The 14,177-nt window shown below is 36.2% G+C and overlaps 1 protein-coding gene across 2 annotated transcripts in view; it reads left to right on the top strand.

The window, feature by feature from the left end:
• The window catches only part of PPP1R21 (protein phosphatase 1 regulatory subunit 21), a 29,280-nt gene extending 16,178 nt beyond the window's left edge, over positions 1-13,102 (top strand). For both annotated transcript variants that reach the window (XM_082048350.1, XM_082048349.1), the window contains exons 13-22: positions 549-641; positions 2,514-2,641; positions 3,031-3,183; positions 3,865-3,957; positions 5,001-5,234; positions 6,044-6,079; positions 7,278-7,394; positions 8,320-8,418; positions 10,471-10,599; positions 12,421-13,102. In XM_082048350.1, coding sequence (XP_081904476.1) covers positions 549-641; positions 2,514-2,641; positions 3,031-3,183; positions 3,865-3,957; positions 5,001-5,234; positions 6,044-6,079; positions 7,278-7,394; positions 8,320-8,418; positions 10,471-10,599; positions 12,421-12,450 — 1,112 coding nt within the window. In that variant the 3' untranslated portion in view covers positions 12,451-13,102. The remainder of the gene's footprint in view (positions 1-548; positions 642-2,513; positions 2,642-3,030; positions 3,184-3,864; positions 3,958-5,000; positions 5,235-6,043; positions 6,080-7,277; positions 7,395-8,319; positions 8,419-10,470; positions 10,600-12,420) is intronic.
• The last annotated feature ends 1,075 nt before the right edge of the window (positions 13,103-14,177 follow it).

Here is a 14,177-nt window from a genome sequence, read left to right as displayed (position 1 = left end):
TAAACTATATTTTATTACTAATTACTGCTTCCAACTCCTTTTGTTCTATTAAATGACAACTTTCATGGTAATGACTAAATAAAATTGGGTAAAATCTTTGTGTGTATGTGTGTGGGAAAACTATATCCAAATGCTTACTATAAATAATATGTGGTAATAGTTATTGTATAGCTACAGGTTATTTCAGTCTTCACCCTTTAGAAGGACGCAGATAGACCTTCCAACAACAGTGGGCATGTAAATATTTGTGTGTGTAATTACTTTTTGAGACTGAAAGGTTATTTGTAAAATCCGAATGAAATGTAGGGAACTTGAAGTCTCTTACCTGCCTACTCTGGCAAAATTTAGTATATATAGCTAATATTAACAGATTAGTTTACTTAAATTTCCCCTTCCTTTATGATTCTTTAGATCTAAAGATCCTACTCCATGCAATTAATTCTAGTAGGTGGAAATTGGATGATTTTTCAAAGCTAACTTCTTTTCATTTGAGGCTGAGTGTTTTTTCTTTTATTTTTTTTCTTTTTTTATCTGTATGGTACTTTAAGGTACAAAACCAACAGGACTTCTTAGGACAAACTACAACATGGTGTTTACAAATATTGCTACAAGTCTTCATGGGTTTCATGACATTTTAAAAGGTGAGAATACAGGAGGAGTGGTATGTTCAAGCTCTGCTTTTTTCTGTTTAACATAGCACAAGTACACTCTTGGTAACAATGTTAATTGTGTAATATTGTGATAAATCTGGTTTGTTTTGCCTTTACAAACTAAGATAATAAGAAACTAAACCTTCTACTTGCTTTGGACATGTATGCGTGTTTTTCACTGCTCCATTATGTTGGCTTTGTTCTAAGTTGCTGGAATGTTTAATTGTGCACTCTAGATCTTCCTGAGCAGTATCACATTAGTTACTGAACTTCAGTGCTTTAGTGGAACCAGCATACTGAATGGAGTGCCATTAAATACACATATTTTCCTCTGCTTTTGTACTATTGACATAGTACTTGCCTTAAAAGTGGGGTTTTTTCTTACAGTTTCTAGGTTTATTACTATTTTTAACATGAATATATAACAAAAGCTTATAAAGAAGCCTGATTTCCTTTTGAAACTTACCATCTTCCTTGAAAATGACTTATCTTCCTTTTATCAGAAATGAACATGTTATGTTTTCAATGAAGTAATGTTTGGTTAAAACTCAGATTTTTAAACCACTGATAATCTCTGTATATCCTAGAATTTCTGTAACATGTCCATGTAGCTGTTCCCAGGAAGAAAATAATCCATATATCTGATTTATTTTTTTTTTTTAATAATAGTCAGCTGTTTAAACATCAGGCTTTTATAATTTTAAACAAAATGGTTTTTTATTTCTTCTAGTCTTTTAATAATAATGTCAGTAGCACTGCCCCATTTTGCAGTGTCCCTGTTTTTTAAAAGGTACTATTAGAGGTTGTATTACAAAGTTAAGACACTAAACCAAGAGTTTTGTAATGTAGCTAAGTTTATTAATAAATAACTTCTGCCTCTTAATATAGTTACTATAATCTAAACCCAACATAACTTATACTTCATCAAAAGAAATAAAGAAAATAGAAGTGAAGTACTGAAGAAAACTGTAAGTAGAATTAAGTTGCTAGCAACAGAAAAGTTATGCTTAACACCTCTCACTCTCCTCCTCCAGAATGCTTGATTTATCACTTCTCCCTTCCCAACCCAAACTAATTTCTGAGTGCTTAAGCTTGCCTCAAATTATAACTTCTGGTGGTCATGGCCTGTGATATTTTTTTCTGTTCTGTAGCAATAGTACTTCAGTGTAAAATAAGTGAGAAGTGTTCACTTGTCAAATAATTACTTATTTTTAATTAGGCGAAGCTGGGAATGTTTGTTCTTACGTGATAAATACTTGAGGTTTGTTAAATTTTGGTGCTGTTGAAATCAATTAGTGTATTTAACCTAGGATGTCTTTGTAAATGACTTTCAGAAAATTCAGTGAAGACTGTTGTGTTGATTTTTGCCTGAAATGATTTTAGAATATAGGGAGTAGCATTCTGAATTTCTGGTAGTCTCTTAGTTCTGCTCTGACAGAATTAAAATACTCTTCCCTTCTAAGTCATGTAATCTTAAGACTCAGATATTGAACATGACTAAAAATTGTCTGTTTTGTGTGCTGATGTAAACGTATGGAAATGGAAAGTATACTTGTGGAATGAAATGCTAGTTCAGTGTGAGCTTGGATCTGCTAAATAGCTATGGGTTTTGGGATACAGAGTATACTTGAATAGACACCTTTATTCTGCCTTATGTAACATGTATAATATCTGTTCCTTGTGATCATAGCTGTCTAAGGTAGTATGCCAAAGAACTAAAAGCATCCAGAATAAACTTTTACACAACTTGCTTAAAGAGGAGAAAAGCGTTTGAAGCCCTAAGTCATAAGCTGAATTTGAAAACGGTTGCTTAAACAGACAAAAAAAAACGTATTTTGATGTAAATGTGTGTTCTTTTTCTAGACATTTCCAAGCACTACAGTCAGAAAGCTACTTTAGAACAAGATGCTCCAACTGCCACACAGAAACTCTTGACTACAAATGACTGTATTTTATCCTCTGTTGTGGCTTTAACTAATGCAGCGGGCAAGGTAATGGATATTTTTGTTTCAATGTGATGCCCTCATTTGTGCACAGTGGTTGTGGAGTTGGTTTTGTTTGTTTGTTTTTTAACCTTAGTTGAGTGATTTGGAAAATCTAGGTGTGCCTCTTATTAATAATATATAGTATCAGGTTTGTTCTAAGGTATTTTCAGGCTACAAGATAAAAACAGCTGAACGGCTAATAAAATAGATACTGTGAAGCGGATGCTTTGGCTTAGTAAGGTCTAAGTTATGTGGAAGACCCTGTAGGTTGTTTGAATTTCTTGTTGTGAAGTCCATTTTCACTAAATACTGTTTTTTCTCTCGAAAGAATAATTGCTGTCATGAGTTCTTCTGGTCAATTTAATTTGAAAAGTGATTCTTCTTGATGTGTCTAGATTGCCTCGTTCTTTAGCAACAACTTGGATCACTTCACTACTTCACTGAGCTATGGCCCCAAAGGAGGAACAGAGTTCATCAGCCCTCTTTCAGCTGAGTGTATGCTTCAGTACAAGAAAAAGGCAGTTGCTTACATGAAGTCTTTGAAGAAGGTTTGTTCAGCTAGCATGCTCACATAGAGAAAGCACAATTCAGTTGATAGTTGGTTATGCCGAAGAGAATACAAACTAAGGTTTTTCAGTATTTGGCATGGATTTTCCTCCGAATGAGAATCTGGCTGAGGAAATGGAACCCTTAGAGCAATTATACTATTGAAAAACTTAGGGAGCGTAGTTGCTCTCACAACTGAGGGCGTGTGCCAATTCTGCTATTACCCATTTCTGGTCATTATTTCTGTGCCAAGGAAAAGAGGGTAGCTGCTTATTTAGATTTCCTCTAATATTCACCAGGAATATGGGGTGAATTACATCACATTCTTAAACCTGCATTCACTGGAAGACAGTTGAGATCAACAGAGGAAAAAAAGCAGCTGAGAAGGAGAAAATGTGCTGAACCAAAGGACTGAACATTGCCAGATCTTGCTGTTCTCTCCATTAAAATTAACAATTAAGTGATGGTGTAGTTAAGTTATCATTGTCTGTAAGGTGGACCTTAAGATGCATTTGATCATTAAGTAACACCTGGTGGTATTTTTTTTTAACTGTCTGGTACACACTAGATAGATGTTTTTCTTCCCTTCAGTAAAGTTAGGAGGGCAATAAGAAAATAAATGTAGAATACATATTCTCATGTACTGTGAAACATGTTTAGAGGTTTCTTTTATCTGTCTGCAGCCTTGTGCAGATTCAGTGCCTTATGAAGAGGCTTTGGCTAATCGCAGAGTTCTTCTGAGTTCCACAGAAAGCAGAGAAGGTCTTGCACAACAGGTATTTTGGTATAAATTTTATTAACGTATATGATAGTGTGTTTTATAAAGCTAAAGCAGTATCAAATAGTCTCCACATATTTATGTATGTGGTTGTTTGTATGTATAAATGCATATATTGAAGCTTAAAATTAGACTGTAGGTGTCTTATCTGCAGAGTTTGAAACTGAAACTTGTCCTTGTCAGTCTGGGCTATCCAAGGCTTGTTTTCTTGTACCTGCAGAATGTATGTGTAATTATAAGAGATAGGATTATGCCATTGTCTTCATTTATAAATATGAGAAGTTATGCAATCTTTAATTCAAATAAATGCAAAATAGAGACAAGAATAAGGTATATGATGTATTCACTTCTAATATTATGTGCTGTTTTGAGTGCGTTTTTGGACTGCACACGATTTATTAGCACTGGTTAAGAACAATTATTTTTCTTCTGAGTTAAAATCTATTAACAGATTAGTTTATCATTCTAGCAGTGTGCATATTTATATATATGTGTGTGTGTGTGTATGTGTGTGTGGTTTTTTCTGGAAGGTGAGGCAGAGGGAGGTTAAATGGTATTCAAAAGGCCTGTACAGTTTGCCAAAATAGTTAAGTGAAATAGAACAGCCGGTTGATTAATACTATAATTTCTTTATTAGCTTGAACGTTCAGACTGTGCTTGAGTCACCATCATTGAACTTTTACAGAAGAAGATTATTTCAGTGTTGTGTGTGTGTAGCCTGTATTCAAAGTGTACTAGGAAGGATGAGATGAATTTCAACGGAAGTGTGTGTTTTGATTATCAGCTAGTATGATGTTGCCAGTTCTGTGATCTGTAACTTTGTGATGCGTGTTTCAGGCTAATTAAATAACGTGATCAATTTTGACACATGACTACAGTTAAGTGTACAGCTCAAATCAATAGTTGTTCACCTGTTGCATTATTCATTAGCTCACTGATGTAATGATTTAAAATAATACTGTCTACAGACATTCCCTGTGTGTGACCTTTTTTTCTCCCTTGCGTTCAATAACCTGGACTGCAAACTTTCTCCTCCTAAAGGTCCAGCAGAGTTTGGAGAAAATTGCAAAACTGGAACAAGAAAAAGAACACTGGATGTTGGAGGCCCAGCTAGCTAAAATAAAGCTAGAGAAAGAAAACGAAAAACTGAAGAGCTCTCTTAGTGGACATTTAACTGAAACTACACAAGAGCGTTCTGTTTTAACAAATGTAGCTGAACAAAAGAAGGAAACCACAGAAAAGAGTCCAAGGGAACTTATTAAAAATACTAGCCTGGTAAGTGAGCTTTTTCCTTCAATAAAGAAAAACCTGCTTTTTACAGTAGTAGTACTGTCTGATGAGTGGAACACTAATAATCAAAGCTGCTTGACTGTGGCAAAATGCATTCACACCTGAGATTGTTTTGAAATCCTTGTTTTGAAGTAAACTGGAATCTTAAGTTTTTGGTCCTGTATTTGATCTGCTAGGAGCTTGAGGAGAAGGGCTTTTTTTGGTCATGATGCTTAATGTAACTCATAGGTCAACATATTGTATAAGTATTTCCCATAAACTTAAATCTCTAGTCCTGTTGAGCTCAGAAAAAAACCTCTTGACTCTGAAGATATTCTTCCATGGAACTAGTTACTTGCATACACCCCTCTGCTAGAGTTCTGTCAGTGCTTCACACTGAACTGTCAAACAGGAAAGAAAGAAACTTGGAAGGTGCTCAAGAAATCCATGCTGGCTTTCCTTGCTCTTGAACGTGAAAAGTAATGTTTCAATGCACCAATGAACCACTGAATTAGTTTCCTGTAATCAAGTAGTTGCATAATCATGAAAGCTAGCTATATGGTGTTGCTTTTTGTGTACATCATAAAGCAAAGGCTATATTTGCAGAGTTGGTATGAGCTTTAATTCTGCTCAAGGCATTAATGTATATTATTTTCTTTGTTTATGTTACAGATTGAATTACTTAAATTTGGTATTAGTTTTAGCTGTTGCAAGATTTTTTTAATTAAAGTCCTGTGACTGAAACCAAAATGACTTCCAGCTATAGTATCTATTTTTGTAATTCTCACTTAAGCATATTTTCTTCCTTGTTCTAGATTGGAATGTTGGCTATAACTACTGATAATGAAAAGGTAATCACTTTTAAACAATATCAACGTACATCTGGTAAATACTTCAATTCTGGTTCTGTTAAACTTGTTACAGAGGTCTAATTACCAAGAATTCTGTCACATAATGGCATGAGTCACCCATGTAGTCTGTATAGTATAATTTCAAGTTTCTGAAATGCATGTGTTTCTTAACTTTCTTCTACTGTTTAGTGAACTGTTGTCTTATATTCATGTAAGCAGTTTGGCGCAGTGTGAGCTGTGGTCCAGGTTTGTTCTCTGTAGTTTGAGGAAGGCATTGGTCTGGTTGTACTTCAGTAACCCTAACTGCATTCCAAGCCTCAATTCTTACCTCCTGAGGAGGGGCTCAAGCTGCAAAAAAGCCTCTGACTGTAGTGCCTGGTGCTTAACACTTAAGTACAGGTTATCCCAAACCAGAGGTCACAGTGAAAAACTTCAAACCAGCTGCCAGACTAAATGTTAACTCTTTGTTTAGCACTGCTATAGTGTAAGGCTTGACCCAGCAGGAGTTTAGCAGGGTAAGATTCAGCACTTTCCCTTTTCTGACACTGCAGGGAACTGATGTGTATTTTAGTTTACTCCCCCTTTTCTTCTGAAGATATGATTAAAAAGGGCCTGGGAGCCAGATAATAACTGATAGAAGTTCTTAGAAGCTGCTGCATAGTGCTAAACTCAAAGGCAATGACAAGTCATGTGAAAGCTGCCTCTAGTGGGTTACTCTGTAGTACAGTGAACTGGGGACTTGTTTGTGTTGGTTTTAAACTTCAAATGTCTAAACAAACTTTGGGAATATACAACATAAGAAATAGTTCTGACTGTTGTGAGTTTCTGAAATTTAGTTATGCAAAGGAATTTTTCCTTGTTGGGAAAATCTAGTAAGGTTTTATGTAAGTGAAAGCAGCCTGTTTCTACAGTGGATTTGCATTTTCATCAGAAACTTGTTAAGTAAATCAAGCTAACTTCTTACATCTTCAGTCAGCTCTTTGCCCTTTGAAGTCTGATACTGAGAGTCACCATCAGAGTGACAAACTGCAGAGTGACCTGCTGTAATTTGTCTGAGTTTTGGGGAATTTAATGCTTTCAGCCAGGCCTCAGGAGGGAAGAAGAGAAGCCTGTATAGTGGACAGAAGACAGTATAGTGATGCAAATATTCAGTGTGCCAAAACTAAATATCTTTCTGTTTAAATTTTTGCTTTGCCAGGCTCCAGATGGCGAGTCTCGTGAAGACCTGATAAAAAACCACTATATGGCAAGGATAGCAGAGCTTACATCTCATCTGCAGCTTGCTGACAGCAAATCGGTACACTTTCATGCTGAGGTGAGCATGCAGGCAGTGTTGATAGTGAAAAGAGTTAATCCATTTTTGCACTTTCCACAGGCAAGCGTTATGACAGTGAGTTTAGGTATATAGAACATAATGTTTCATAAAAATTCCCTCCTGGAATATGTGTTTTGGCTGTGGTCTTGTATGCATAGAACTGGACTTTATGGAAAGTTTTGTTTTGTTGTTTTGCTTTGTTTTGTTTTAAAATAAATAAATCCTTCGGTAGCCTTGTCTTGGGTGTATTAAGTAGTGCAATGTGTGCCTTGTATAGGTTTGTTCATAGAAGCTGAAGCAACTGGCTTTAGCTACCAAGCTAACTTTGACTTCATTTTAAAGTGATGCTGATGTCATTAAAAAACATTTGAGTGTGTATTAAGTGATGAAAACGGCTCTCCTCCAAGAAACTGGTTCTCGGGCAGAAGTTACACTTAACTTTGAGAATTAACAAAACAATTCATTGTAGCTATGACTTCCTGTTTTCAATTCACATCATATGTAATTTTTATTGAAAGTAGTGGCCATTTCAATTTGTGTAATTAACTGATGTGGAATATACCAAAGCTCCAGGTTGGCATAGCAAATCCTTTTAAATATTTTATTTTAACAGTATATGACGTAGTACAGAGGAACCACCTTTCTCTGATATTTGAGCAATGTATGAAGAGAGTTGTTTGTGTTGCTTTTTACTTATCATGTTTTCCACATAATTACTAGGAAATATTTCATATTCAGAAGATTAGCACTATGTAATTCTGTAAAATGAAACAACCATTACCTTACCTTTGCATTTAAAAATGTGCACAAGCTCTAGGTGACTTGAAATGTAAGGGTTACAGAAAGATGGAAACATTGAAAGCAACCAGTTAAAGGTGCACAAGACAATACTCTGGGACTAACTTTCCTTACTTTTGATTGACAGTGTCGAGCACTTGCCAAAAGACTGTCTTTAGCAGAGAAGTCCAAGGAATTGCTCACAGAAGAGTTGAAACTAGCTAGTCAAAACATCAGTAGATTACAGGCAAGTAAAATGTTAAATAATTTTATAGATGCATTTCATAACAGTGTGTTAAGGGGGAGCTGAAGGAGAAAAATCATGTGTGGTCATTGAGTGTGGTTATGCCTGTAGCAGGTCGTTAGTTATGTGATGTAAATCTGTAATGGTCTGTAGAGAAGAGACTTAAATAATACACTTCAAATCCCAGGCATAAAGTTGAAGTGGGACATGCTTGCAATGGAAAGGTTATAGTAGCTAAGTGTGGTTTTGCACATTTGATGTCCAGGCTTTTTATGAAAATGTTTTTTCTTATGTTGTGTGGTGGTATGACTGACTTCAGTGGCTTGTTTCCCTCTGCAAGGGGAGGATTACTGTGTGTACAGCCAGCACTTGCATCTACTCACCAGTTAGATGTGATACCAACAAGGCTGACTACACAACAGTCCCTTTAACTTAGAGGTAGGAAAGCGATGAAAGTGCAGTTTCCTAGATGATGCACGAAATTCTTGATTCATTCCTAGCGCCTGGGACTGAAAGTCTTAGAGATGGTAGCATGTTTTTTTGAGATGGATAGTTTAGACTTAAGCAAAAATAACTTTGGGATTATCTTTAAGAAGCTGTTGCTAAGAATAGATAGTAAACTCCTATACTAGATGTCCTGTCCCTTTGTCCTTCCCCTCTACACAGTTCAGAAAGGAGCCAATAGTAAAATAAAGTATAGATAAATATTCAGTGCTTTCTTTATAGTCAGTTCCTATCTTTATTGCTCACCTGTATGAGATGGTGAGTACCTGAAATGCTTCATACAGGCAGTGAATAGAATGATATATACTTAAAAGAATTGTTCGTGAACACAAAGTGCTCTTTTGATTTGTTCAGCATGAGACATTTATCTCCAACTACTTATTAAGCTTCCTAAGACAGCAGGTGCACCATTTGTATGTTCAGTAATCTGTGTAATATTGAATCATAGAATTGTTTAGGTTGGAAGGGCCCTCTGAAAGTAATCTGGTCTCTTCCTTTGGTCAGAGCTGTTGAACTGGAGTTTCCTGTACAGCCATGCTGGCTTTCTGCCACAGTTACTCAACTTCCGATGCATTGGACTATTCTTTGATCTGTCCTCGATCATTCAGCTTTCCTGAGCCCCTTTAACTTTCAGGGCAGTTTAGCCTGGGATCTTGCCAAGCAGACCTTGAAAAAGCCAACATTTACTCTTCCTAAATCTTGGGTTGCTGTAATTGCTATTCATCTTGCTTGCTTCTCTCAGAATCTTGAATTCCCCTAACTCATGGTTGCTGCAGCCAAGGCTACCATTGGCTTTGACATCCCTGACCAGCTTTTCCTTACCTGTGAGTAACAGGTCCAGTAAAGAGCCTCTCTTAGGCCTAGTGATCACTCTTATCAAGAAGTTCTTTACCACACTCATGAGAACACCCAAGCTGCTTGTGTCCCACCTTACTGCAATTCCAGGAGATGTCAGGGTGGTTAAAATCCCTCACAAGGATCAGGGTCTGGAGGTGTGAGACTTCTGTCTGCTTGTAGCAAATGCCCCCCATATCACCCTTCTTGTTCTCCTCTGATTCCTACCTATGAGATCTTGATTGTTGTCTTCATGTAAAGCGTGGGCTTTTCCTCTTCCTGTACTGTCTGTATCCCGTCATTGCTGTGTTCTAGTCATGCACTCTGTCCCATTGTGTCTGTCTAATGCCAGAGAGATCAGAGCTCTGTGCTGCACATGGACTGCTGATCCCTTCAGCTTTGTATGCCGTGGATGTTCATGTACGGGTCATGCTCTAATCCTTCAGGCTTTACTTGTTTCTTGGCTGGAAGCAGTGTTAGAAAACTTGGCTGTTAGTCTTTTATGTAAGTCATAAAAAGCCTGGGAAATGAGACTTTGGGTAAAATAAAAATAGCTACTGAGTTTCTTTTAGTGAGGGGTCTTTTTTCATTTTCCCATGTTTTAACTTAATTGCACCCACTCAGCTTCAAAAGTGGAGATAGAAATTGGCTGCTTTGCCATTTGTAACTAGTATTCAGTGTTGGCTTTTTTTTTTTTTTTTATTTTTTCCCCCTTAGGATGAATTGATGACAACAAAGAGAAGTTATGAGGATCAGTTAAGTATGATGAGTGACCATCTCTGCAGTATGAATGAAACACTAACTAAACAAAGGGAAGAAATTGATACATTAAAGATGACTAGTAAGGTAAGTTGCCCGCTGTTGACTTTAGGCACTGGCTGCAGTTTGGAGGACCGTGGTTTGCCTTTGGCATTCCTACAGTGCTACCCTTTAGCAAACCAATTCACAGACTATAGTTCTTTTTCTTTCTTGGATAGAAAACTCCAAACCTGGTCCTGCATGTTTCAGTGAAGAAAAAATTATTGCAAAACGTACATGCAGGAAAGAAGAAACACTTTGGTAGCCCACTTTGAAGCAGTGACAAAGTGTACCCTCTGGATGATTGGCACATCTTTATTTTTTAAAAATTTATTTGGTGAAAATAGAAGTATTTGCAAATTCATCTAGTGATACTGGGTGTTAGTGATTAAGTTGTGTCCTTCCTGCACTTTCCTCTTGGTTGCAGCATACTCTGTTCTTGGCAGCTATTATTTTTCTCTGTTTTGTTTCCATATTCTAGCCTTTTTGTCTCTCATATGTAAGAATGAAGAATTTGCTGCTTGCATTCTTCCATTAACTTAAAATTCACCTTTTTTTTTTCCTAAGGAAGGAATCTATCCATTTACCAGAAATAAGTTTTTAACTTCTCTTAATGATAAAAAAAAAAAAATACAGAAGTCTGCTGTTTCAAGTAGCCAGTGCTTAAACCATGGTATATATTATTCTGACAATTCTAGGGAAAAACAGATCTTGTGAAGGCCTCTGCGCTTTACTAGTTTGGCTGTGGAAGTAATAAGCGTCATTCTCTGTAATTGTGGAATGCATGGAAGCAGATGTCACTGAAGGCTTAAAAAAAAAAAAAATCCATGTTTTGACTAAAGGCCCCATGACAATGATTGGTTTTGTTTGTTTAATTTTTTTAGAGTAGATTCTTCCCCTCATGTATATAAGTTTTTCTGCAGATGCCTGGGGGTTTTTGACTTGATATTGCAATCTTTAAAACTATTTTGTTGGTCTATAACCTCTTATGTTTTCAGAGGGGAGCTCTTGGCTGCATACTTACCATAGCACTGCCTGTTCTTATAAAATGTTTTCTGGAATTTTTCACTTGTCATGCTGTTAGGACTTGAAGTGGTACTCTGGCTGTAAGGAGGTAGTTCAGAATCTCACAACAGTAGACACAGATTTTCAAATGGTACCAAATGTAGGCAGCGATTTGCTTGCAATCAAACAATGCAGTTGAAGCCATTATCACTTGGACAGAGTTGTTGGTTAGATTAAAAACAAAAGTTATCTTAAGGAAACAGGAAGACAGAGAATTGCCAGCAAGTAACTATTGGTCAAATGTTTATTTTAAGCTGCACGTTTGCTTTGTGGGATTGTTGCAAGTCAAATGTGAATTAGTTAGCTGTAGAACAAATTCTTTTCTAAACTAGGAGTATTCTGTGTAGACCAAGTTAAAATTAAACTTGTTTTAGAGCAAAATGAGAGGGTGGGAGATTGATTTTAATTTGAGGCAATTATCCTACAAGGTTTATATTTGAAATATCACTTAAGGGTGAATTATTATTTGACTTGCCTTTACTGCCCTTACAATATTAGTGGTGTTAATACAACTGAGTGTCTTGAGGCAGAACTCAAATGTCTTTTCCACAGGTTTCAACTGAAGTAAGCTACTGTTGTGCTTGTTTGAAATATCTGGTACTTTCCTCTGTAAAGACGGAGGGATTTTCAGAGCAAGGAGTTACCAGCTTCCATTATTAAAAGCCTGTGGACTGCTTATTTTCAGTTTGACTGTTCTTCTTTGATTGGTATAGGCATAAATTATCAGATGTCAGGTTTTGTATGTTGTCTGCCTAGATTTTCTTACCTAAATTATATGTTCTGTTGGCTTGTTTCTTGTTGCAGAGCAATTCTAAAAAGAACAAGAATCGATAGCTTACAGCTGAGCAACTGTCTTTAAAAGCTGCTGCTGCTGCACCGGATGCAGTCAGTGAACGTTCATTGTCCAATTCCTGTTTGTGACAGGAAACAGAGGTTGTATTGGGTCGAGTAAAAATTGATTTGGTGCTGTAAATGGCTTTAAAATATTTACAACTCGTAACGGATACAACAGAACTTCATGTTGGCCCTAAACCAGGAAATACACACTCTGTGGATAATTTATATAGTAATTAACCTTCAGTTTTTACTGTGCACTTTTTAAAACTAGGGTTTAATTTCATGGAATAACTTCAGATTTTGTATATTTTAAAATATGATTATTCATTAACAAATTGGATCAGTGCAGTAGTTGTCTATTTTTGAGTTATATGTTAAATTGTCAATATGTGTACATTCCTTTACTTGTTAACAACAACCTAAAAATTAATTCTAAGACTTTTTTGGCCATGCAAGCTGTGCAGTTACTGTAAATGTCTTATTCCTGTTCTCAGCCATTTTGAATTAATTGGAATTGTGGCTTTAAATGACTTCTGTAAATTCACATAACTAAATGGGATCACTATTTTATTTTAGACTGCAACAGTGGAAAATTTTGCTGCTTGTATTTGGCATTCTGGATTTTGAAGTAAAGAGCACAAATAACTGAGTTGGGATACTTGTATGAAATTGCTTTAAGCCCTTAGGCATTTTGTTTACACATATGTATAAATATTGGTTGAAATAGCTATTTAAAGCTAGAGGAAATTGTAATCGTAATTTGCCCCGGAAGAGTGAAGCAATTGATGTGTGTAGAATAGATCGGCTTACTGTGCTCTCTTACAGCAAAGAAGGATATGAAGTACGTAGAAGATTTAAACACTGAATTTGCAAAACGTCTTCATGGAATTAAGTCCTGATGGATTCACTGTGGGGGGGATGCACGTGGCTTTTCCTGTGTTTTGGGAAGTTTGCAAACTTTTAAGATTTTGGGTTTTTTTAAGTGAAGTCTACTACCACCACAAGTTTTCACAGCATTGATTTTGAGATATTTTTTTTTTCTAATTTACTTGGGTGCTGTGCTGCTCCATACATTACACTGATCTTCGGTTCCATATTTTGCATTGTGGCACTTATTTGTCCCATAAGGGTTTACTCTGATAACAGCTGTGTTGATATGTATTATTAGTATGTAATAATAAAATCAACTACATGAAACAAGCTTGACTTCTTTCTTGATTTTGGTTATACCCAGGTTGTACAAGGTGGTATTGGGGTGAGATTTTAACAGCTGTTCCTGGTTAGGTGAGCTTAAATAATTAAAACCTGTCTAGTTACTCATAGTGCTTCTCTTTCTTTGAGCCGGGCTGTGTTTCTCTACCTAATGCTGCAGTGTGCAAAGCTGCCTTTTCTGAGGAATTACATCTTGCAGTGAAGATACCACTTTATCTTGTGTTAATTCTCTGGATCAAATTGCTGAACTTTTCACTGAAGCTACTTCTAGGTGGCTGCATTCTGAAAAAGCTTTGGCTTATGCCATTTTTGAAAGGCCCAACTAAAAATATGCTTTGAAGGTTTAGTGTTTAAAAATGTGCAAGTAAAAAGTTAAATGCATTTGTTATCTCCAACTGTTTTTACAACAGAATATGCCCCCCCAGCGTAAAAACTGAAATTATTAGAGAATGTGTATGCGTTTAGGTACAATTGCAATGTATGTTAGTTTGTCAGCATTTTTTCCTTGCAGT

The sequence above is a fragment of the Streptopelia decaocto genome (assembly GCF_964273445.1).
Source record: "Streptopelia decaocto genome assembly, chromosome: 3".
Lineage (NCBI taxonomy): Eukaryota > Metazoa > Chordata > Aves > Columbiformes > Columbidae > Streptopelia > Streptopelia decaocto.
This window is presented reverse-complemented; position numbering and strand designations above follow the sequence as displayed.